At 43.8% G+C, this 25,485-nt stretch overlaps 1 protein-coding gene across 3 annotated transcripts in view; it reads left to right on the forward strand.

Moving 5' to 3' along the window:
* Nucleotides 1-25,485, forward strand: part of KLHL32 (kelch like family member 32) — a 117,058-nt gene that overhangs the window by 29,688 nt on the left and 61,885 nt on the right. For all 3 annotated transcript variants that reach the window (XM_060237385.1, XM_060237406.1, XM_060237396.1), the window contains one exon: nucleotides 14,294-14,392. In XM_060237385.1, the coding sequence (XP_060093368.1) occupies nucleotides 14,294-14,392 (99 nt within the window). The remainder of the gene's footprint in view (nucleotides 1-14,293; nucleotides 14,393-25,485) is intronic.

Consider the following 25,485-nt stretch of genomic DNA (forward strand, 5'->3'; position numbering starts at 1 on the left):
CGGGACAGGCAGGTCCGGCCACAGTGGCTGCAGGGAAAAGTCTGATTTAGGGTTGGTGCTGTAGCAGTGCGATTCTTCCTCAATCTCCTTTTGTCCTCAAGACCAGCTATGCGTGTGTTCTCAAAAGAAGAAACAGCCTGGTGGATGGTGTGCCTCCATGCTTTGCGATCTGAGGCTAGGTCAGACCACTGGTGATGGTTGATGCGACAGGTGCCAAGGGATTTCTTCAAGGAGTCCTTGTACCTCTTCTTTGGTGCCCCTCTATTTCGATGGCCGGTGGAGAGTTCGCCATACAGGGCAATCTTGGGAAGGCGGTGGTTTTCCATCCTAGAAATATGCCCTGCCCAGCGCAGCTGCGTCTTCAACAGCAGTGCCTCGATGCTGGTAACCTCCGCCCGCTTGAGAACTTCAGTGTTGGTCACAAAGTCACTCCAGTGGATGTTGAGGATTGTGTGAAGGCAGCGCTGATGAAAGCGCTCAAGGAGTCGCAGGTGATGACGGTATAAAACCCACGATTCGGAGCCGTAGATGAGGGTTGTCATCACAACCGCTTTGTAAACATTGATCTTTGTGCCTTTTTTCAGATGCTTGTTGCTCCACACTCTTTTGTGCAGTCGGCCAAAGGCACGGTTTGCCTTTGCCAGCCTGTTGTCAATCTCCTTGTCGATCTTAGCATCTGAGGAGATGATGCACCCCAGGTAGCTGAACTGCTGGACTGTCTTCAGAATTGATTCACCCACAGTGATGCAGGGAGAGTGATAATCTTCCTGGGGTGCAGGCTGGTGGAGAACTTCTGTCTTCTTCAGACTAACTTCTAGGCCGAATAGCTTGGCAGCCTCTGCAAAGCAGGACGTCATATGCTGCAGAGCTGATACCGAGTGGGAGACGAGTGCAGCATCATCAGCAAACAGTAGCTCTCGGATGAGTTTTTCCATTGTCTTGGAGTGGGCCTTTAGTCGCCTCAGGTTGAACAGGCTGCCATCGGTGCGATAGCGGATGTAGACACCATCGTCATCATCTAGATCTACTGCGGCTCTTTGAAGCATCATGCTAAAGAAGATCGTAAAGAGAGTTGGCGCGAGAACGCAGCCTTGCTTTACACCTGTGCCTATTGGGAAGGTCTCAGAGAGGTCATTGAGTGTCTGACTTGGCCTCGCTGGTCTTCGTGTAGCTGGATGACCATGCTAAGGAACCTTGGGGGACATCCTAAACGTTCCAAGATTTGCCACAGGCCTTTCCTGTTAACGGTATCGAAAGCTTTGGTAAGGTCGACAAAAGTCACATACAGAGCCTTGTTCTGTTCCCTGCATTTCTCTTGGAGCTGCCTGAGAACAAATACCATGTCGGTGGTGCTCCTGTTAGCTCTGAAGCCGCACTGGCTCTCTGGGAGGAGTTCTTCTGCAATGGCGGGCACCAGTCTGTTCAGGAGTATTCTGGCAAGGATTTTGCCTGCGATGGAGAGCAGGGTTATCCCCCGGTAGTTGGAGCAGTCTGACTTTTCCCCTTTGTTCTTGTATAGGGTGATGATGATTGCATCGCGAAAGTCCTGTGGTAATTTGCCTTGTTCCCAGGAGGTGACAAGTACTTTGTGAAGTGAGTTATGTAGTACTGTGCCCCCATGCTTCCAGATCTCTGGTGGAATTCCATCAACTCCTGCTGCCTTGCCACTTTTCAGTTGCTTGATGGCTTTAACAGTCTCTTCTAGAGTGGGGATCTCATCCAACTCTGTTTTCACTGGTTGAAGTGGGGTGAGGTGAATTGCTGAATCTTGAACTACGCGGTTGGCACTGAAGAGAACCTGAAAATACTCCGACCACCGGTTCAATATGGATGCCTTGTCTGTGAGGAGCACTTAGCTGTCTGCACTACGCAAGGGACTCTGAGTCTGATATGATGGACCATATACTGCCTTCAGGGCTTCGTAGAACCCTCTCAAATCACCAGTGTCTGCACACAGCTGGGTTCTCTCAGCAAGCTTGGTCCACCACTCGTTCTGAATGTCTCAAAGCTTGCACTGGAGGTTGCTACATACAGCGCGAAAGGTTGCTTTTTTCCCAGGACAGGAGGGCTGAGCAAGATGTGCTTGGTAGGCAGATCTCTTTTTCGCCAGTAAATCTTGGATCTCTTGATTGTTCTCATCAAACCAGTCCTTGTTCTTCCTTGTGGAGAACCCGAGGACTTCTTCAGAGATCTGCAGGACGGTAGTTTTTAGGTGTTCCCAGAGTGCTTCTGGAGAAGGGTCTGTGGGGCAATTGGGGTCCTCAATTCTTGACTGGAGTTTTGCCTGGAAGGCAGCTTTAACTTCGGCTGACTGGAGACTGCCAACCTGAAACTTCCTCCGAGGGATACCTCCTCTCCTGGGTGTGGGTTTAAAGTGAAGACGGAGATTGCAGCGTACAAGACGATGATCCGTATGACATTCTGCACTGGGCATTACTCGGGTGTGTAAGACATCTTGAAGGTCTCTCTGGCGCACCAGAATGTAGTCGATAAGGTGCCAGTGCTTGGACCGTGGGTGCATCCAGGTTGTCTTCAGACTGTTCTTCTGCTGGAAGATAGTGTTGGTGATGGTGAGCTGGTGCTCCATGCAGAATTCTAGCAGGAGGCACCCGTTGTCATTGCAGTTGCCAATGCTGTGTTTGCCAAGTACTCCTTTCCAGGCTTCCGAGTCTTTACCTACTCTGGCATTGAAGTCGCCAAGGATGATCACCTTTTCCTCTGTAGGGGTCTTCCGTATGAGGTTGTGTAGATCAGCATAGAACTTGTTCTTTTCTGCAGGATCTGCTTGAAGGGTTGGGGCATACACACTGAAGAGTGTTGCATGCTGCTTGTTTTGAAGTGGGAGGCGCATGGACATGATGCGATCTGAGTGACCTGTTGGCAGGTTTTCGAGTTTGGAGGCAATGGAGTTCCTGACCATGAAGCCAACGCCAGAAAGGCGGCTCTCAGCCTTTGACTTACCTGACCAGTAGAGGGTATAGCCAGCACCGTGTTCTTGAAGACTACCTTCCTCAGGGAAACGGACCTCACTGAGAGCTGCTATGTCGATATTCAACCTGAGAGGTTCGTGGGCAACTAGAGCAGAGCGTCGTTCAGGGCGACCACTGTCTACTGTGTCAAGCATGGTTCTGATGTTCCAACACGCAAGCTTTAGTCTTTGCACACTTTGTGAGGCAGGTGCATGCCTTTTCTTTGTTGTTATTTTTTGACCGCAAGTAAGGATGCCCGTTGACCGCGGCTAGCCAACTGGGGTGGAGGAGACGAGCTTTGTTAGGCCACCTTTTCTAGGCCCCTCTCCGTGTGGAGCAAGCAGTGCTGTCCCTAGATAAGGCTGCTTGGTCGTTCAGGGTGCTGCCGAAAAATGCTTTCGTCTCCGGGTTAGCATCAGGCGACCAATACCCTGAACCGCCTACATGCAGGATCGGGACTGCGGCTTCCAGTGGCACCTTCCACCTGCCGTTTCGCCCCTTGCCCATCGCTGCAGGACTTGATGCGTTGTGGGTTGTGTATGCCCTTCAGGCCTGCGCAGAGGAATTTTTTAGGTGAAGCCCAGTGTGCGCGGTACTGGCTCCACCCTTTCACCTGGGGGTCATCTGCCATGGCCCAGTAAGCCGGGACGCCGGCAGCGAGTCCTCCAGGTGGTAGGTGTATCCTACCCCCCCAGGGAAAGTGTATGCACAATACATAGCCTCTCCTCTCCCGATGTAGTGAATGCCGCGTGGTCACTGTCTGGCTATGCCTGGCAGATGGTCACTGCAATGGCCTCTCCTGCATTACTGCATCCGTAGCAACACCTTCTCGCTGGTCCCCCCCGTTTTTCACAGAGTTTGCTACGTCATGGTGCGACCGAATTGTCCGGCGGTATAACCGGATGGGCAGGCTGGGCCCACCAACCTTGCCAGCCTAAGAAAAGGAAAACTCTAACATCAAACCCGGGCAGATAGAGCTTGTTAAAAGGGGTTTGCCATACGTACCATAAAATGTAACATGAGGTACCAGAAATATAAACTTTATAAAGGTAATTTCAGATGTTAATGGCAATAGCAAGTGAATGACAATAGCAGGTTTGATTGGATTAAGTGTGATATGCGGAGGAGGAGTAGGCATGGAGATACCAGCATTGGTAACCTAGCTCTCAATTCCATCCAGGATGATTCAATCTGGAAGGATGCAAAGATGTACATAAGTCTGACATTAGGAACCACAATATTCAGTAGCAGTGTTCTTACAAAGGAATTTCAAAGGGAGATTGGAAGGAGAGACTGCTGAATTGCAATTGATAATGATATTCAAAAGGCAAATCGGTTGGCAGATGGTTGGCAGAATAAATCAATTACAGAGAGTACAGAGTTTATCAGGCTGAGGTAAAATATAACAACACTGGCAGAAGATCTTTAAAATAACAATAACCAGGCAGGCTTCAGAATCCTACTAGATTCTACTTCAGGCAGGCTGTTCATTCTGGGCACTCAGAATGCTGTTACTTCAGTTGTTTAGCCCTAGGCTTCAGCAATGCCAAATCATAAAAATAACAAACTACAATCACTCTTTCCACCCACACACAGAGAACTCCTGACTGGTGCCAGTATATTCTCCCTCATAGACCCTCTCACACTAGCTAACTTCCAGGACTTGCACCCCTCAATACTGATGCGTCTCAGCTCCAAAGCTAGTCTTCTGGTCTGAGTCTTGGGTAACCCTGCTGACCACCAGAATCCAGTTCTCCCCTTCAGTGTGTATTTGTGTGATCTTTCTAGTTTGTACATGGAGACTGCCTGATGTGCTGGCAAAATCTCCCTCAGAGAGTTCCAAACTGCCTGAAAACTGCCTGAGACTACACAGCTCTGTCTCCCACAAGCTGCCCAGCCTCTCTGGCTGCTCTCAGCCCCTCTTTACAACTGACTAGCCTAAGCCCACAGTCTTCACTTCAGACTCCTTCTCTGAAGACTTCTCTCGAAGACTCCCTGGCTAAGACTCTCAAACCTGAGGTGTTTTTGCTGCTAAGCAAGCCTTATATGGATACTTTTTCATTGCTCGGGCAACGTTCCAGCCAATCGCTGCAAGCCTGTTCCCCAGCTACTCAGGCTAAGTTCCTGAGTCCATCACAGGCTCCCACCGGATAAACCATTTCCATGCCACATCCTCCTTTGCTGCACTGCCACAAGGACACTCCTCCCTCCCAGCACCTGTCCCTCCTTGCACTCGTCCAGGGGTCTGAAAGTGGCAAGAAAGAGCAACAGCGAGAGAGCGAGGAAGAGAGAGTGAGGGAAAGAGAGCGAGAGAGAGCACGATAGAGAGAGAGTAACAGCAAGAAAGAGAGCTGGAGAAACCGTTGGGGAAGGTGGGGGGGGGGGGTGAGCCTGAGTGGTGCCCTGACAGCATTTCTGCCCTCTCCCCACGGTTGGACTCTGTGGCCAGCTGCAAGCTGCTCAGGCGGGCAGGGGCTTTATCGTGAGTTGTTGGGGGAAGTGACACTCGCCTGGAGCTGGGAGGAGGCTGAAAGCAGAACCAGGAAGAAGCAGTCAAGCCCCACGGCCCCCCCACCAAAATTTTTATCTCCTGGGCCCCTCCACCCCAAATTTTCTGGCTAAAGGCCTGCTTTGGACTCTCGTTTCCCAGCTAGTAGTCCTCACTTATGGGACTCAGAAAACTGCCTTTGGAATCGGCTTTAGAAACATTTGATCATTTAAAAACTGAATCCAGTCTCTTTGGGGATTCAATTGAAGCATTTTGATTATATCGGATATATGAACTGCTTCATAGTAAAATCTCAAATCTGGGTAATTAAAACCACCGTGGATGGGTGACCTACAAAGAGTACTGAGTGAAATTCTTGGTTGTGTTTGCATTTTAAAGAAACTTATTTTGCATGGAATGTGTATATGTGAACATTAGGTACCTCCTACAAGCTGAGAGTATTGTAACTTTCCATTGCTGTCATGTTGGTTGTACTACTGCCATGCCAGGTTAGCTGCAATGTATCTAATAATAAACCAAAGGCATCCCATACCTCCCCACAAGCATCCAGCAGCTTGTCCTGAATTGTATCCTGTTTGTACTTTATCACACAGTTCCGAAGACTTGATAGTTAGGTTTTCTTAAGAGAGATTTTTGTTTTCTGTTGTTCCCCCCACCCCACCCCTAAATTTTTCTCATGGAAGAGTTGGTGGACTCCCAGAAGCAGCCTAAGTGTGAAGTGGGGCTGTGTAGCGGAAAAGAAAAATTGTTGGAAATGGCTGTTCTCCCTGAAAAGAAACTTACTTGAAATGTGTGTTTGAATACAATGCATTTTATCTTGATACTTGATTTCTCTTTACATTTATTTCTCTGTTTCATTTATTTATTCAAACAGTGAAAATTTCCTTTCTGTGTAAAGTGGGTTTCTTGAGACCTCTAGTGAAAACAGCTGGTGTTGCAGGAGTGAACATATATATTTAAAATAACATTTTGTATGTGGCGATAAGGTTCATTCTTCTTGTTCAACAGAAGCAGGATACATTAGAATATGTTAATAAATTTGATGGTGTTTTTGGGTTTGACCAAGGGAAGTTCCTACTATTAAAAATAGTATTTAATGCTCCAACAGCAATTATCTAGTTTTTATATTTAATGTTCTTAATGGTTAGATTCTTGGTTCACAAAAAGCACTGCTGTTTGTGATTTTTAAAGTTAGTTGTCAGTTTATCTTGGCCTTCCAGTATAGTTTTAACAGTGCATACTTGTGTCTGCTTACCTTCAATTCACTTGGTTAATTTGATTAAGATGGCTGTTGTATTACTCGGGCCTTTGACATAAACAGACTTTAATTGATTCCTGGCTAAAAGGTTAGGTAGAAATTAAGTAAACACCACCACTAAAAAATAATAGTAATAACTTCTAAAATTGCTTTCAAATAATTATTCTAATGTAAAGGGGTAACAAAACCAAAGGAAATTAATTCTCTTACTAACTAAAATATACTAAAAATAGTATATAGTACTATTTTCCTGTTTTTAACCAAATCACAGTACTTGTCTAAACCAACTGCTCCCAATGTTTGCAAGCAGATCCACTACATCTGGCCCTGGAAGCCAGTTTTCTTACTTCAGAGTTAAGAAGTGAAACTCTCAGAGACAATTTATTCCCATATTTACCCCTTATTTCCAATATGCAATCAATGAAGCAGTTATTGCTCTTAACAGAGTGTTGTCTGTTCTAATCTCTGTACTATAAACAAGCTTCTCAATGGAATCTTCACGATAGCTCCAGTATAATCATGATAGAATCTCTGTCATCAAACTGTGAGGCTGACCAGTTCAATCTAGTTACTGCATAATATAGTACAATATTTGGAATTGCCAGACTGCCTTTGTGCCATCTCCACTGGGATTCTTGCAAGGCCAACCTTTTCCCCCTCCAATTAAAGCTATTTCCCCCAGGAATCAACATTGGAATGTATTAAAGCAGGTAGAACAGTTTTGGTAGTAGCATCATTTTACAGCATTAATTGTATCTAAAAATGGTAGATTTGTTGTTGTTGTTGTTCAGTCTCACAGTTGATTCCTACTGTTTGCGACCACATGGACAAAGTCACGCCAGGCCCTCCTGTCTTTCACCATCCTCCAAAGCCTGCTCAAATTCTGTGGCCACTGTTGCGTTTTCCAAATTTGTTGACACAATGCATGCATCACTTTAACATCGTCTTTTAGGACTTTGAATAGCTCAACTGGGATACCATCATCTCCACTCGCTTTGTTGTTAGTAATGCTTTCTAAGGCCCATTTGACTTCACACTCCAGGACGTCTGGCTCGAAGTCAGCGATTTCACCGTCATGATTGTCAAGAACATTGAGATTCTTCTTGTATAATTCTTCTGTGTATTCTTGCCACCTCTTCCTGATCTCTTCTGCTTCTGTTAGGTTCCTACCGTTTTTGTCCTTTATCGTGGCCATCTTTGCACGAAACATTCCCTTGATTTCTCCAATTTTCTTGAAGAGATGTCTTGTCCTTCCCATTCTACTGCTTTGCATTGTTCCTTCAGGAAGGCCTCCTTATCTCTCCTTGCTGTTCTCTGGAAATCTGCATTCAGTTGGGTGAATTTTTCCTTTTCACCTTTGCCTTTTGCTTTCCTTCTTTCCTCAGCTATTTGTAAAGCCTCATCAGACAGCCACTTTGCTTTCTTGCATTTCTTTTTCTGTGGGATGGTGCTGGTTGCTGCCTTCTGTACAATGTTATGAACCTCCATCCATAGTTCTTCAGGCACTCTATCAACTCTAGTTCCTTAAACCTATTCTTCACCTCCACTGTATATTCATAAGGGATGTGATCAAGGTCAAACCTGAGTGGCCTAATGGCTTCCCCAGTTTTCTTCAGTTTAAGCCTGAATTTTGCAATGAGTAGCTCATGATCTGAGCCGCAGTCAGCTCCAGGTCTTGTTTTTGCTGACTGTAAGGAGCTTCTCCATCTTTGACTGCAGAGTAGAAGACAACATTGGATTCATATTCCACCCTCCACTCAAGAGTCTCAGAGCGGCTCACAATCTCCTTTGTTTTTATAATCAATTTGATTTCTCTGTTGCCCATCAGGTGATGTCCATATGTAGAGTTGCCTTTTAGGTTGTTGGAAGAGGGTGTTTGCTATGACCAGTTTGTTCTCTTGACAAAACTCTATGGCCGTTTTCCCACTCACGTTTTACTGGCGCCACGACCATCCTGACGCCGGCGAATCTGCCTGGATTTCGCAACAGAAGCGCCGGCGCTCCCAGAAGCGCCGGCGCTTTCCGTCGCTAAGCCAGCGCAAACGGAAATCGCAAAGATGCAGGAAAACGTTTGCGCTGGCTTAGCGACGGAAAGCGCCGGCGCTTCTGGGAGCGCCGGCGCTTCTGTTGCGAAATCCAGGCAGATTCGCCGGCGTCAGGATGGTCGTGGCGCCAGTAAAACGTGAGTGGGAAAACGGCCTCTTAGTTTTTGTTCTCCAAGACCGAACTTGTCAGTTGTTCCGGTCACCTTTTGACTTCCAACTTTGGCATTCCAGTCCCCTATGATGAGGAGGACATCTTTTTTGGTGTTAATTCTAGGTGTTGTAGATCTTCATAGAACTGGTCCACTTCAGCCTCTTCTGCATCAGTGGTGGGGGCATAGACTTGAATTACTGTGATATTGAATGGTGTGCCTTGGATACAGACCGAGATCATTCTGTCATTTTTGAGATTGTATCCCATTACCACCTTCCTCACTTTCTTGTTAACTATAAATGCCACACCATTTCTTCTACGGGACTGTTGCCCACAATAATAGATGTAGTGATCCGCTGAGTTAAATTCACCCATTCCCGTCCATTTTAGTTCACTGATTGCCAAGATGTCAATGTTCAGTCTTGCCATCTCTTGTTTGACTACATCCAGCTTACCTTGATTCATAGATCTTACATTCCACGTTCCAATGCAGTATTGTTCTTTGCAGCATTGGACTTTCCTTTCATCATCAGACACATCCACAGCTGAGCTTTGGCCCAGCCATTTCACTCTTTCTGTGGTTACTTGGACATGCTCTCTGCTCTTCCCCAGTAACATATTGGGCACCTTCTGACCTGAGGGGCTCATCTTCCAGCGCCATATCTTTTAGCCTTTTGTTACTGTCCATGAGGTTTTCTTGGCAAGGATACTGGAGTGGGTTGCCATTTTCTTCTCCAGTGAATCACATTTTGTCTGGGTTCTCAGCTGTGGCCTGTCCATCTTGGGTGGCCCTGCATGGCATAGCCCACAGCCTCAATGAATCACACAAGCCCTCTCGGCATATCAAGGCAGTAATCCATGAGAGGGAATGGTAGATTTAATGTTTCTCAAATTGAAAGAGTACCCTTAATTTTTTTTAAGTAACTGGATGGGTGTTCAACTAGTTAGTGATAAACGTATCTTCCTTAGACAGCAAAACTCGAATTCCAAGATATGTTGATCATTAACTAATGGGTGCTTCTCTTCAAGCTGGCTAGGCTTAACCAGTTGTGATTACCTATTTTACTAAAGTCTGCATTTATTAATAGTGCTTTTGTCATACATATTTAAATTATAGCCAGGAACTCTTAATAGCTGTTTCTAGCTCTTTACCAGATATAATCTACTAGTTTGTATTACCATATTCTAATTTTTATTCCCTTAACCATGGGATTTTCTCTAACAAGAATTGTGAGAGGCTCTAGTGCAGGGATGTTGAACTCATTTGTTATGAGGGCCGGATCTGACATTAATGAGACCGTGTCAGGCCAGACCATTTGTGTTATAAAATGTAAGGCCAGGTAGTGGAGACATAAACTTTATAAAAGGACACAGACAAACACAATTAAATATTATTTTTAAATAGTTTTGATTAAAGCATGTGTGACGGTAATGAAAGGGTTAACAAGAAAACTAAAAACGCATAGAGTCTGCATCAGGTGATCTGAGGGTGGGGGCCAGAGTGCTCGGAACTCTCAGAGGTGATTGACAGCTAATGGCTGAGAGAAGTTAGTGTCAGACAGAGTCTGAGGGAGACTGCTGAAGAGAGCAGTTGGTCTGAGAAGGAGCTGAGACAGGAGCTGAGGAGAGTCTTCGAGAGAAGCAAAGCTCACTGTTCACTCTATTAAGACAGCCAAGGGGCTGTGTGTGACCAGAGAAGAGTCACAGTAAAAGACCTGAGAGGTCACAGACACAGATACATGTCTCTTAAGAGCTAAAGAGGTGGTTGAGGGAAAGATGTGGGTCTAGAAGTCTGAAGGGCTGGGAGAAGAGACACCAGTCGACTTAAGGGACTTGGCACATTATACCCAAGAGGCCAACCAAGAATAGTGTTGGAGAGTGAAATCTGTATGATCTGTGAAACCTGAAAGACCTAAGCAAAATTGATATTATAAAGCCTGAACTACGAAGAAACAACTGCTTGAGATACAATATAGCCCATGTATATATTTCCCATTCCCCAGTTGAAGACGGTGTGTGTACGTTAATAAATTTCTGTGGTTTACTTTAAAGTTCTCTGGTGCCAGTATATTGGGAAAACTATCAAAGCTGCTGTGGTCCCCTACAAACTGAGTTTATATCCATCTGAAAGCAAAACAAAACCCCCGAAGAGACTAGTATTGAGAAATCCATATTACACCCACCCCTTGAGTTCCATAGCCGTGAGGTAAAATTCAAGAGGAAGTACTGAGGCGGAAGAGTGGCTGGGGTAGCCATAAGCCGCATATAGAAGTGATCCAGTGAGACCGCGAGGCGCGCTGTTATAGCATGCTTAAAAGATTAGCACTCTTGCAATATTTTTAAACAGTCTCTGATAACTGAAAGAAGCAAGAGAGAGGGAGAAGGAAGCAGATTTGCTTGTGGACCTGATAGGAGCCTTCTGGGAGCCTGATTTGACCCCTGGGCTGCATGTTTGACACCCCTGCTCTAGCGCAAAAGCAAACAATAATGGGGAAAGGAGATATTCATAAGAACATAAGAGAAGCCATGTTAGATCAGGCCAATGTCCCATCCAATCCAACACTCTGTGTCACACAGTTGCCAAAATGCAGGTGCCACCAGGAGGTCCATCATCGGGGCTGGAGGGACTGATCAGGACTGGTTCCTTTTGGCAATATCAAATAATCTAGGCTTTAGAATGGCAATTGAGACTGTGTCAGACTGATGGATGCTGTCATGTCTACTTTGGCCCTGCATTTCACAGGAAGAGAGGAGGAGGAGTAGACTTGCTAGCTTTAAAAACTGCAGCTCCTTGCCTGGCAAATGGTAAGAAGCAGTAGGAAGAGTGCAAGTGGATTTGTTCCTGGACTGACCCTTGTTTCTGGTTGTGAATAATATTCCACATCAGTTTTTGCTTCTTCCCCTGTGATTTAGGTTACAGTTAAGAACGAAAAGAAGCCATGTTGGATCAGTACAATGACCCATCCAGTTCAATGTTCTGTGTCACATAGTGGCCAAAACCCAGGTGCCACTAGGAAGTCCATCAGCAGGGCCAGAACTCCAGAAGCCCTCTCACTGTTGCCCCCAAGCACTAAGAATACAGAGTATCACTGCCTTAGACATAGTGTTCAATGTATACCGTGTGGCTAATAGCCACTGATGGACCTCTGCTCCATATTGTTATCCAGTCCCCTCTTGAAATTGTCTGTGCTTGTAGCCACCACCACCATCTCCTGTGGCAGTGAATTCCACATAGAATCATAGAGTTGAAAAGGATCTCCAGGGTCATCTAGTCCAACCCCTTGCACAATGTAGGCAATTCATAACTACCTCCCCCCCTACACACACACCTAGTGACCCCTGCTCCAACCTCAGAAGATGGCAAAAAAATTAATTATCTCCAGGATCCCTGGCAAAACTGGCCTGGAGAAAAATTTCTGCTTTACTCCAAAGTAGTGAACAGCATTTCTCTGGGCATGTAAGAAGGGACCATGAGAACTAAGCACTGACACAACCCTTCCTGTCCTCCTTTTCATGATCTGCCTAATTCACATAATCAGCATTGCTGTCAGATGGCCATCTAGCCTGTGTTTGAAAACCTCCAAAACGGAGAGCCCGCTACCTCCTGAGGAAGTTTGTTCCACCAAGGAATGGCTGTTAGGAAGTTCTTCCTAATGTTTAGTTGAAAACTCTATAGACTTAATTTCAACTCATTGGTTCTGGTTTGACCTTCTGGGGCAACAGAAAACAACTCTGAACCATCCTTTATATGACCCCTTCCAGTACTTGAACATGGTGATCATATCACTTTTCAGTCATCTCCTCTCCAGGCTAAACATACCTAGCTCCTTCAATCTTTCCTCATAGGACTTGGTCTCCAGACCATCTTTTTTGCCCTCCTCTCATGTTAATTACTTTTAGGTAAAGTACATTCTTATATCCATTCTAAGCCTACTTCTGATTAATTGCATTGAGTGCCTTTGAATTCTTATATTTGAGAAAGTGAGAAAAGTATATCTTTCTCTACCTTCTCTATCCTATGCATAATTTGTTAACCTCTATTATATCACCCCTCAGTTGCCATTTCTCCAAGCTAAAAAGCCCTACTATTAAACTTTTCTTCATAGGTCTGGGATTTCATCCCCTTAATCATTTTTTCATCCCCTTAATCATGTAATCATTTTTCGGCACCTTTTCCAATGCTGTATGTTTTTTGAGGTTATGCTGACCAGAACTGTACATAATATTCCAAATGAGACCACACCATATATTTATATAGGGGCATTATGATACTTGCTGATTTGTTTTCAGTTTTTTTCCTAATAATCCCCAGCATAGTGTTTGCCTTTTTTTTTTTAAATTGCAATCACACATTGAGTTGACATTTTCAGGGAGTTATCTACCAGGATACCAAGATCTCTCACCTGGTCAGTTACCCCTAGTTGAACTGTAGTTCTCAAAGATCTTATTTTTGTTTTATAAGTTGTATGAAGTTGCTCCTTATATAGATTTTTCCTCTATGAGGTTTCACTAATATAATATATCCCTAATAAAAGCTTCACTAGCCTCCCAAATGGTTATAACTGAGACATTACTGGTCACTTTTTAAAAAGAATTCTCTAATTCTTCCTCAGTCTTACCATGTGGATGTTGTTCATATTTTCTGTCTTTGTCCTTCATCCATGAAAGTTACAGGGCTGGGAGTTTTGTGCTTATTTTGAATTGTAAAGCAACTTTGTGCCTATTTAAAAATGTATACCCCATTTATTGGTGCTTATGGCCTCTCAAAGCAGCGAAAGCAAAAAGTTTCATGTTGGTGCCAGTAACTTTGCTTAAGATCAGGGTGCAGAGCTATCACTCTGGGATTGTGTTTTATGTGCAAATATAGGAGGGGGGGGGGTAGATGTCAGATTATGCACACAAACTGAACATGCATATAATGTGATTCAAATCCATATTGAACAAAGGTCAATAAAGATGGACTTAGTAGTGGGGACAAAGATTTCAGCTTCTATATGTGGTAAACAACTCAGAATCAAGTTTCTTTCTTACCTTGGGCTGAATGATACAAAGGCTGAAGAAAAAATTAAGCCACTATTAGTTATGCGATGGAGCTGCCTGCGGGACATAATGTTTGCATATGTAATTTATGAGTGTCCCAATGACATACATGATAAGTTTTCTGTCGTCTTATCACCATCCCAAAATAGCACTTAAAAAGACTGTATTGGATTTCAAGTATCTCTTTGCAAAAAAATTGATTCAAATAAAATTCATACTTTCTGTTGTATATCTAACATTTCGAATAAAAAGATTGCTACTTGTGTCATATTTCAGAGCATTTTATAGGCTTACAACTTTCATTTTTATTTCCCCATATAGATTTTCTTGGAACCAGGAGTGATCCCAGATGTGCTTGCTGCAGGCAGTCATCTGCAGTTGCTAGAGCTACTTAGTTTATGCTCTCACTATCTCATCCAGGTAAGGATGAGGCCTAATGCCTCCCTTTATTTTGTAACTGTTAATTTCCAATTCTGTTGCGTGTGAGGTCAGGAGAAGCATCACCAGTTCTGCAGTAAAGAGCATCTGGAATGGCTTGATTATGACTTCCTTGTTGAGCTTGATAAATTGTTTTTCTTTGTAGCCTTATAGATTAGATTGAAAACATAGATAACATGTCTGATGGGTAGGCTGCTGTTAGCAAAGCTGCTGAGAATGGGGGACTAGGGGACAAAATTTACCAGGCCCCTGCCCTGGTTGCTGTGGGGAGGGAGAAGAAATATCCATGCCCCTCCCTCACCAGGCATGATGCTTGTAATCTCAGCAACATCTAAAAGCCTCTCTAGGAATCTATAATATCTTATTTTAGGCCTTGATTTGACTTAAAATCATAGCAGTGATTTTGTTCAGTGAGAGGGTTCTTGCTATGATTTCAAGTCAATTAAAGGATTACAGTGAACTATTAAGGATTCCTAGAAAGGCCTTTTCTCGTGTTCTCTTGACGATTGGTGAGATCCCTTCCTGCCCTCCCCCCCTGTTTGAAATGCATACAGAGGGAGGGGGGTGTGATTGAGAGTGAGAGAGAGAGAGAGAGAGAGGCTGGCTAGTTGGCTGGCTGTCAGTTTCTAGAACCTTGGCTAAAGAAGATCAAAATTTTCCAGTACCTCTGGGATAAGTAGTCCAGGATGTTAAAAGAAGACCTTTTAATAAACAATAGTGACATTTTAGGTTGTGCAGTTCTTGTAAAAGTCTTACAACATCAAGTTGTTCATGAATTACTTTTTATCCTCTGCTTTTTGAAATAAAAGTGAGAGTAGTTAAAATGTGAAACTTGACTGCCAGAGGATGTAGTGATGGACACAGGAATAAACTGCTTTAAAAGAGGTTTAGGCAGATTCATGGAAGATAAGTCTATTAGTGGCTACTAGCCATGCTAACTGAATGAGAGAACCTCCACATTCAGAGGTACTGAATCCCAAAGCCAGGAGGCAACATCAGGGGAAGGTCTCAGTCTCTATGCCCTATAGTTGGTTTTCCAGAGGAACTGGTTGGCCAGTGTGTGAGACTGGATGATGATTAGATGGGCCACTGGTCTGATCCAGCAGGGCTTTTCTTGTGTTCTTATTCCACTGATTGTGGGGAAGCCATGAATATTATGTATTAACATCTCATTAATGATGAGGTGCATAACTGTGACCCGCTCCAATATCTCATCCTCCTCCCTACCACCTAATCAACCATAATTATGTTTCAAGAAAAGTGGCTTATTGTGTGATGCTGCCTTTCTCCAGTAGCAGAATGTGCATGGAGTTTTTACATTGTAAAATGTATTTTCCTTTGCATTTTTTTTCACCTGGGAATAAAAGATCAGGTAATTCTTGATAACTGTTTGAGTGTCTAAGAGCGCAATTCTAAGCAGGTGCAGTCAGAATCCTACTCAGGTCTATTCAATAGGGTTTACATGGAAGTATTCTTAAAATGGCATTGTAATTTTATCAGGGCAAATTCGTATGGTCATTGGGTATGTGAGTCACTTGAAAAATTACTTTTGGAGGGCTCATTACCACAAGGGCTGCTTTTGAGAGTTTGCTCATGCATGCCAAAAGCTGAGGGTTTCATGAATAAGACTAAGGGAGGCCCTCACTTTTCATAGAGATTGACTGTAGCTTGATGAATCCAGAGTCTGGAGTTTGGCTGGTTGGTGGGTTGAGGATTCATTTCTTCTCTAGCTTCTCTGGTGAAGGGCTGAGAAATCTTCCGGAGGTTTCCTTCCATGCTTTCTGACTTTTAGGAAGGACAAGAATTGATTATGGCAGCAGCTGCAGGTAAATCCAGCAGGGTGAGATATACTGTTGTCTTTAATTAAGAAGAAATAGCAAGATGCTCCATTTTCATATTTTGTTATCTGAATTATTACTGATGGATCAGGAGGACTGCTGGGAAGTATAGGGATTTTACTTCCCAGGAGCTTCTTGTACTGAGATAGAAAAGACTGATTAGACACTGGGGATTACCTTATGCTACATCTAAAGTCTATATGATTAGGATAATACATGACTTAACGTTAATCTTATCAAAGACTATGCTTCCGTATATGGCTTCCCATGTCCCACTGAGTGCTTTAGTTGACACTTGCACTTATATGGACTCTTCCAAAATGTTTATCTAAAACATGGTCTTTTCGTTAATAATTTGAATATTAGAGTTTCTTGTTCCAGTGAATGGGCTGGGGTTTGGCTTTGCTGAAGCAAAGGGGATGTTGGGTAAGATGATCAGATGCTGAGTAAGATATTCCTGATTGCCACACATGAACCACTCTGAGCTTTGCAAGGAACAGCAATATATGTATAAATAATATACATCATCATTATTGTGAAAAGAATAACAAGTTTTGCACTGAATTGCTTCAGTTAAGGGAAGGTATTCTGTACAACGTGGAATGAATCTTTCACCTGATGAGAAAACATCTCTTTATTTCAATTAACACATCACATTCTTCCTAGGTTTAGATCATCAGATGCATGTTGTGAGTTCCATGCTGGGACAGTGCCGTAGCCAGGATTTTTTTCATGGGGGTGCCAGGGCACCAGGGGGCACTAAGTAAATTAACTTAAAATTAAATCAGCAGAGCAGGGGAGGAAGGGTCTGTCCCATCATCTAAAGGTGGCCTGATTAGAAGTGGAACAGGAACAACTGTGCTGCCTTTTCCTTGGGCTGCCCACATCTCAGCAAGCTGCAGAGGAGGGCGGGTGGCTAACAACCTTTCTGTTGCTTGCCCCGATTCTGGGGTGGAAAATCCCAGGTTCTGCTGTCTGGGAGCCTTTCTTCACTCCACTTGCCCAGCCCAGCCCCTTATCAAGCTGCAATGAGCAGTGGAAGTAGAACAAGGTGGCAGACTGAGGGGTGGGGAGGGGAAGGAGAGCTTAAACTGCATTTGGAATGAAGGCTACCACAGGCTACATACAGTAAGCAGCTTCCTCCTGGACGAGTTCTCTTATGCACTTCACAACCTCTCTGCATATCAGGCTACTTGCCCTCCCCACCGCCAATATAGTAAACAGGAGCCTCTGTCTCTGCATGTTTTGAGTAAGTTCCTCGTTTATTTCCCTCACAAGACTGTTTCCCTTCCACCTGATAGAAAGACTCTGCCTTTTGGATGTTTACTAGGCTGACACGGAGGCAGTGTACTCATGCTGTCTTTCTGTTGTTTTTGCAGTAGGCATGCACAGGGGGAGAGGAGGAGCCCACTCTCCAGGGCAAGCTTAGCTGATGGCCTTCTCCCTGCACAACAGAGAACATTTAGGGGAGGGGAACCCAAGAAAGGCAGACTCCAGGCAGCAACTGCGGCTAGCAGAGGCTAAGGAGTGGGTGCACATGGCTGGCAGGGGCCCCAGCTACAGAGGGCAAGCTGTGGGGGATGCTGCAAAATTTGAGAGTGGGCACTGCCCTCACTGCCCCACTGCTGGTGTTGGGCCTCTGTTGGGAACTTATTTTCCAGGACTGAATGGGCCTAAATTCAGATGAGGATTATGGTGTGCAAGGGGAACATGCTTAGGCCTCTACCTTCCCTACAATGGCTTTCCAGAAAGGAGATGGCTTTTGGAGTGCACAATTTTTCTATTGGCAAAACTTATATGTACTGTATTGGTATTTATGGAGTGCCTGATGGGGAAAATAGCACCCACCCTGGCTGTTATGGGCAACAGAAATTGCATGGTGGGGGGAGCATAAACATCCTCTCCCTCTGTGCTATGGTCATGGTCACCCTGTGAGTCAGGGTGCATTCTGCTGGGAACTGATGTGACATACATCTTGCTATGAAGACCTGGGGGGGAAAACATAAGATGTAGTTAGGGCATTAGTGCTTCTGGCCTTTAACTATTTGCTAATAATGTGATCAAATCCATTTGTGTAAAACCTACCCTGATGTATTTGCATTGCTAGTGCTTTACTGCAGTCTACTTTACTACCTTTTAAAGTATTTCATTCTTATGCTCTGGGGATCCATTCAAAATACTAAATTTATCTAATAAATGAATAAAGCAACAGTGAGGAGATTTGGAGGTATTATTGGGCAGTGTTTGCAGCTTCCCACTGCCCTCCTGATCAGCTGACTGACTTGAAGGGCTGCTTAAAGCCTGTGTGTTTGTTTGGACCAACCTTTGTGATTCCAAAAACTGCCCTTGTTATCCTTCAAGTTATAGTATGGGATTAGCTGGTTGCATTGGCATTGAGCAGGAAATATGGGGGCTGTCTCCAGAGGGTCTTTTTAATGTGCTTCATAGTACAAGGGGAGGGAAAAGTTATAATTAAATAGGCCCATTCAAAGTAGACTAGCAAGGCCTTAACTAATGTGGAAGGAGTAATAGAAGGTTAATAGAATTAGATTAGCAAACACCCTGAGGTATGTTGGGAAGGAAGAGGAAACCAGAGAAGACACTTCAGAATGACCAAACCAAGTGCTTAAGGAGGAACTCTCTTCAGTGCTGGATGTCCGTGCCTGAGCTCTCATGCTGACTGGAACAGGGCAATGGTCTTGATGGATGGCATCTCTTAGCACAGTTTATTATGCAGGTGAAAAATAGCTGTGTTACTGATTTAAGCTTGGAGCCAGGGTAGCACTGCCCAAATGTTGGTGAGCCTGTTGAGCAACCTCTGTTCTTACATTTATTTTTGTTAATTAGTATTCTGCCCTTTCCCACAAGCAGGTTCAGTATCTGCATTAAATGGGTGGTGAAGGGTTTGCCACTTGCAGCTGAGGTTTGCAAATGAATAAAGCCTCAATTTAATCTAACATGTCTTCCTTTCTGGAGTGCAGGGCTAAAAGCATGTCTGCCTACCAGTCCCAACTTCTTGCTATCTCATGACTGGGAAGGAGTGTGCAGTTAGTTTAACCGAATGTGAAGAAACCGCTTAAAGACAATATCTGCGAATATTCTATTTTATAAGCATACAGAATTGGAATATTTTCATTACTGTACCAAGTTGATTCAAGAAAGCCAGAAGAGAGAAGTGTGAGGTTCAGTAACCAGAGCTTTTGGTCATCTGTTCCCCATATCAGGAAATCCTTGTATGAGGAAAGCTAGTATGTCCTAGCTTTCATGTAGACATGCTAATTTTCTACATGGAGGCTCTCTTCCCTGATAGCAAACATACAATTTCTTCCTTCTGCATTCTGAAATAGTACCAATATTAGGCAAGTCGTATCATATCATTTTCCCATAGATGATATAAGAACTGTCTGCAGGGGAAGCCTTAGCAAAAAGCATTTACTTCCGGAGAGGATACAAGGTTTTCCTCAATCTTTGCCATTTCTGCTTCTTGCTTCAGATGCGGGAGGAGGGGTTAAGGACAGTGTTGTCTATGGAATGGCCAGGCCTTATTTTGGGCAGTAGCTCACATTGTTCAAATCTCCTGTGAGAATTTTGCTGAACTCTTAAGATTTGAGAAACTTTCTAATATTCCCCTCCATACACAAAAAAAGGGAAATAACCAAAACATATAAAGCAGACAGATGGAAATCTTCATCATGCCACTGTGGCCAAAGAGGAGAAAGTAATTTTAAAGTATGATGGGAGTAAGGGTTTTTTTATGACAATTATAATTCAAGAAGCATTTTAAGGTAGATGCTGAGCTGATATAATTTAGGACACCTTCCAGTAATATCAGGGGTGTGTGGCATATGCAAATGAGTTGTGCTAAAGAGCTCCGGCACCTCTTTTTCTATAAAATGACCCAGGGAATAGCTGTTTCACTTCTGTGAATAAATGAATGCAAATATGAACATGTGCGGAGGGGTTGTGAAGCTCCCAAAACCAGGGGGCACATTTCCCCTCAGGAAGTGGTCATCTTTTCTTTTCATTGTCAGAGATGAGGCAACACACCAGTACTCTGAAGTTTATAATTTTAATTACTTGGTTTCTTTACAATGCCAACTCCAATCACCATCTAGTAGTCCAGCCAGTCTACAACTCGTCACCTCCACCTGTTCACACCTTGATGCTAGGGCAGCTTTCCCAGCCTCAGTCCTTGTCGGAGTTCCTTCGCTCCTGTCCTGGCCACTATACCCTTTCTACAGGGTTAAACCAGAGAGTAGCCCATCTGCCTGGGCCAGGTAGGAAAAGTTCTTTCTTGTTTCCCTTGGAGCCAGAATTGCTGACTTCTGGGACTCTGAGAGGCATGGTTCATGGTTCATTCTCATCTGCAAAGGCCCTAAGCCTGTCTGCCCATAGCCCTCTCCCAGCCCTCAGCTGAGGCCTTTTACCCCTATTCTCCTGGCTACTCCTAGTTCCTGCTTCCCTGTTCCTTTTCTTCAGTAGGCCCTTTCTCTTAAAGAGACATTTGATCCGTGGGGAGCTAGTATTGATTGGCCTTTCCCTGCCTGCTCTTCAGTCTTGCAGGCCCAGCTAGCTCATTCCTTAGCTGCTCTCTTCCTTAGAGTGGTGCCCCTGCTCCATCTGTTCTTCAAGAATGGGGTGCTCCACAGCTGTGACACTGGTCATGAACTTTGAAATAACTTTTGTCATCAGTACTTTGCTTAATGTCTGTAGAGGTGTGGTAAAAACAGATAACATCAACCTGTACTGTGTCAGAAAAGTCACTTGAAGTGGAAAGCTTTTGCTTCTGAAGGATTATAAATTACTGAACATTATACTTTTTAAAAAGTCGTTTTTATACTTTAAAAACCCTGCAATATTCATTAATAGACAGTAGATGGCAGTGTGAGTCCATGAGTATGAATAAATTAAAAGCACCAAGGGGGGGGGGGGAATCCAAGGGGAAAAAATGAAAAGAAATTATTTATTTTGCTCCATATTAGTCTTGTGACCTAATCAGTAAAAAAGTCATTATTCACACAACACTGGGCAATATGCATTGTAATTTTTAACAAATAATGGGAAACTGTTAACGGTTTCACAGGAAATACAGCCCTGTCTTGTGCAGCAATGGTCATTTATCATTGCACTTTGTGAAATCACTCATTTGTTCTAATTTGAATGTAAATGACTCTAAGGTTTTACAAATAAGGTGACAGACTCACATAAATGTAATTGCAGGGTTCATCTCTCTCTTTTTATATATCACTCATTAAGTTATGAATTAAATACATCGTATTAAACCAGGGGCATGTCCAATGATGATATTGTAATGGCAAATTACTCTATGCTATTAGAGGTGTATTTTTTATTCATGGACATTAATTTGTCATTAAACGGCATTAGTTTAGCACTTTTATGTGGGAGACGTGACCTGAAAGAAGAGACTTGCGGCTCTAATGTGAGAGAGTAGAAATATGAGTACCGGATGCATGTCGCCTCTTCAGCTCTTGGAAAGAAATGGAGGAATATTTTATTTCAGCTTCCCCGCTCTTTGCCACCCACATACACAAAATTCTTAAATTGGTTTTTATCCATGTTAATAGACATTTCTGAAGAAGAAGTAGCCTTCGTCTTTTAAATCTTGTTTCTCATCCAAAAGCTATGGAGAGAGGTTAAGATGGAAAAGAATAAGTTCAGCCTCATATGTGTGTCAGGTGCTTGCTGAGTTTTGATGGATTCCTGATCATTTCTTTCACTAACCTAAAAGAAAAGGGATGATCAGCCTGGCTTTGAGTAATGTGGGTAACTTAGTAGGCAAGCTCTGGGTTTCAGTATACTGTTCCCACAAATACATACATGAGAAAAAGAAATGAGACTCTCTCCACGAGCAAACATTCTTTATTTGGAATACATTATGCAGATTTCCTGTGTGATCTGAATAGTTTGTTCCTATTGGAATATTTAGATTTTCTCAGAATCCAGAATATTTTATTTGCTAGATTTTATTCCTCCTCTTTCTCCAGAAGTTCAGGGCAGCAAACACTGTATTTGGCCTCCTTGCTTTTTCCTCATAGCTTCCCCAGGAGAAAGTTTATTCATGAGAGAGATTGCCTGCTCCAGGGTCATCCAATGAGTTTTATAACTGAGGGCCTAACCACATGTCACACAGACTGCCATGAGGGCTTTCTATGGGGTGCACCTTGCTGCAAATCCCTTGCTCAGCTCTCCCAGCAGTTTCATTTAGATCAGTGGTTCCCAGCCTTTTTGAGTATGAGGACCCTTTTTAATGTCAAATTTGTTTTGCAGACCCCCATGTGATAACGGTTGTATTATTAGCATAAGTTATTGAAAGAAATACATGACAAAAAGCTTAAAACTTCATGAATGCTTTTAAATGAATTTGTATTTTATAAATCACAACAGTGTCCACATTCGTTTGTATAAGATAAAGGTAAAGGTAGTCCCCTGTGCAAGCACCAGTCGTTTCCGACTCTGGGGTGACGTCACATCACGTTTTCATGGCAAACTTTTTACAGGGTGGTTTGCCATTGCCTTCCCCAGTCATCTATACTTCCCCACCCCCCAGCAAGCTGGGTACTCATTTTACCAACCTCAGAAGGATGGAAGGCTGAGTCAACCTTGAGCCAGCTACCTGAACCCAGCTTCCGCCGGGATCGAACCCAGGTCATGAGCAGAGCTTTGGACTGCAGTACTGCAGCTTTACCACTCTGTGCAATGGGACTCCTTTTGTATAAGATAGTAATACCTAAATGTGCAAGACACATTAAGGTACATTTTGGATGCTTGGAACAAAGGGTTGTTCTTGTTGTAAGTACTGGTTGTGTGGGCCAGGGGTACCCATAATTTCTGAGCCTTCAGGCAGCCCTGGAATTTTGAGAAAGGGTGATGAGCTGCCTCAGAGGGTGGAGTCAAGCAAGAATATCTTGCACCTTCTGGGAAGAAGGAGATCCTGAGAGGGGAATGAAACCACACACTGAGTAAGGAAAGGTCCAAGTGCTTGCCTCCACTCCTCCTGATCCTCCAGTGGAAAACCCTTTTATTTAAAAGAGGGCAACCAATAACAAGGCCGCACCCACTTTCTGAAAGGCTCGGAAGTACTTCCAAGGGAAGTACTGGCAGGCACTGTGACACTTATGGGTACTATGGTAGGGAACGCTGGACTGGGCAGTACATATCAGTGACCTGACACAGTATAAGTAGACTTGCCAGTCCCCAAGTCTGGACAGGGGATCCCCAGATTTTTCAGGCTCCTCCTCACCAGCAGCCAGCTGGCTGATGGGAGGAAGCCCTGCCCCAAAAGCCACCATGTGCCTTCAAACCTTGGCAGGTTTAGAAGAGGCATACAGCTGTTTGTTTTTCTGAATGTGTGTGTGCCTTTAAATCTCAGCAGGAAAGCTGCAGGGGGGTGGGGTGGACCGAGCCACCTTGCTTTCATTTCCTCTGTTTGTTTGGAGGAAAACTCCACCCCTAGGCTGTTCTTTCATTTTCCTGTTAGTCTGAAGAAATTGGTTGAAATGCAGCAGATGGTTATATTCAGCAATGTGAATAAATTTCCCCAGTGAGATCACAAAACTGTGTTTATTTTGGCTGCTTTGTGTGAGTATACGTGTTCACTTTCATTTAGTGGAAGCTTAGTTGTGGGGGGGGGGGGATGAGGAAATGAAGACCATATTCAGGGGAACTGCACTGCTGTATTTTTGATTTATTTTAGGGAATGGGAAAGTTTCCTGGCTCCACCCCCAAAGTCTCCAGATATTTTCTGAGTTGGACCTGGCAACCCTAAGTATAAGAAATTTTCATCTGTTTGGACGCTTTGGAGTTATTGGTGCAGCTGCCTAGAACACTTAGCAGTTATTCTGTACTCATGGGAATTTGCTTGATTGTCCAATGAGCTTTGAGTCCATGACAGAACAATTGGGGTATAGTTACTTCATTTTAACCCTGCAGTTCAGTGGTGAATTGTGTTCCACTCATAGGTTTAAACACAAATAACAATTAAAATTCAATACAAAATGTTTCTTGTGGAGAGAATTTTCAGTTTTTCTGGATCCAGACATGATCAAGGGCTGGGTGGCTACTCCCTCCCATGGCCTTAGCTATGGCACTTCTTCTCAAGGGGTCGGTTCTCTTTGCAAGTAGTCCCTAACTGGGCTGGTACACCTGGGGGCCTCCAACTAAGACTGGCCCGGTGCTGCCTGCATGAATGCCTCTGAGGAAGTGGACCCAGGTGTGAAGGTGTGTTTACACTGTGGCAAGCAGGCTTGTGGAGGAAGCCAAGCCAGCCTGAAAGAGAGGAGGATGGCATGGCCATCATAGAGGTGAGACTGTGAGAAAGCCACAGTTTGGGGAAAGTGGAAACCTGCCCAAGCTGGATGGATTCATGGACCCCTTGCAATAACTTTGTGCTTCCCAGGGGTCCTCAACTCATCTCTGTACGGCATCATGAGCAACATCACAGGAAACTATTTTGCATAAATCCCCAGTTTTTCCATAAATCCCATTTATGTTGATGGAGTTGATACTGAAGAACGTTATGGTAGATGGAGCCCAAAGAAGTATATCTACCTGTATGGCATAATGACTCAATACACACAAGTTTGCAATCATTTTTCTTTAGAATTAATGAGGGTTTGATGAGGCAAATATGAAATGTCAGGGATTGTGTTGATTTTAAAGCAAGTGGTTCTCTAATGTAAGTGCTTGACCCAGTAAATCATAAGGCAGTCTACAGTTACATTTCCTTGATTGCAAATTCCTGTGTAGATTTCAGTTGTTTGGGGTTTTTGTTGGATATAAGAACCTGTTTACAAGAATTTAATAAATGCAAGATACTGTTGGTTCACCAGTTTGGACAGTTATGTTGAGGAGCTGAGAAATATTTATAGATATGTTATTTCATTTATCATTTCGACCCTAGTTTAAATAAATTAACTATTTTTTATTTGGCAACATGTACTACTGTTACATCTTGTCAATGAAGATGGATCCATTTCTGCTTTTCAAACATAGAACAACTCTGTTTCTCTATCCAGTATTTTCTGTACAGACACATTTTTGGATATTTTTTTTTCTTGGAGAAAGAATTAAAACAACACACACACACACAGCCCTTCTCTCTGTGTATGTGTGTATGCATATGGGGAGGGGAAGCAGTATGGATTGGAACTCGTATAATACCTTGATTTACAGCTAGTCTGCAATCCAGATACAAAGCAGGTGGAGTAACAACTGGGT

This window comes from Heteronotia binoei, chromosome 1 (genome assembly GCF_032191835.1).
Source record: "Heteronotia binoei isolate CCM8104 ecotype False Entrance Well chromosome 1, APGP_CSIRO_Hbin_v1, whole genome shotgun sequence".
NCBI lineage: Eukaryota > Metazoa > Chordata > Lepidosauria > Squamata > Gekkonidae > Heteronotia > Heteronotia binoei.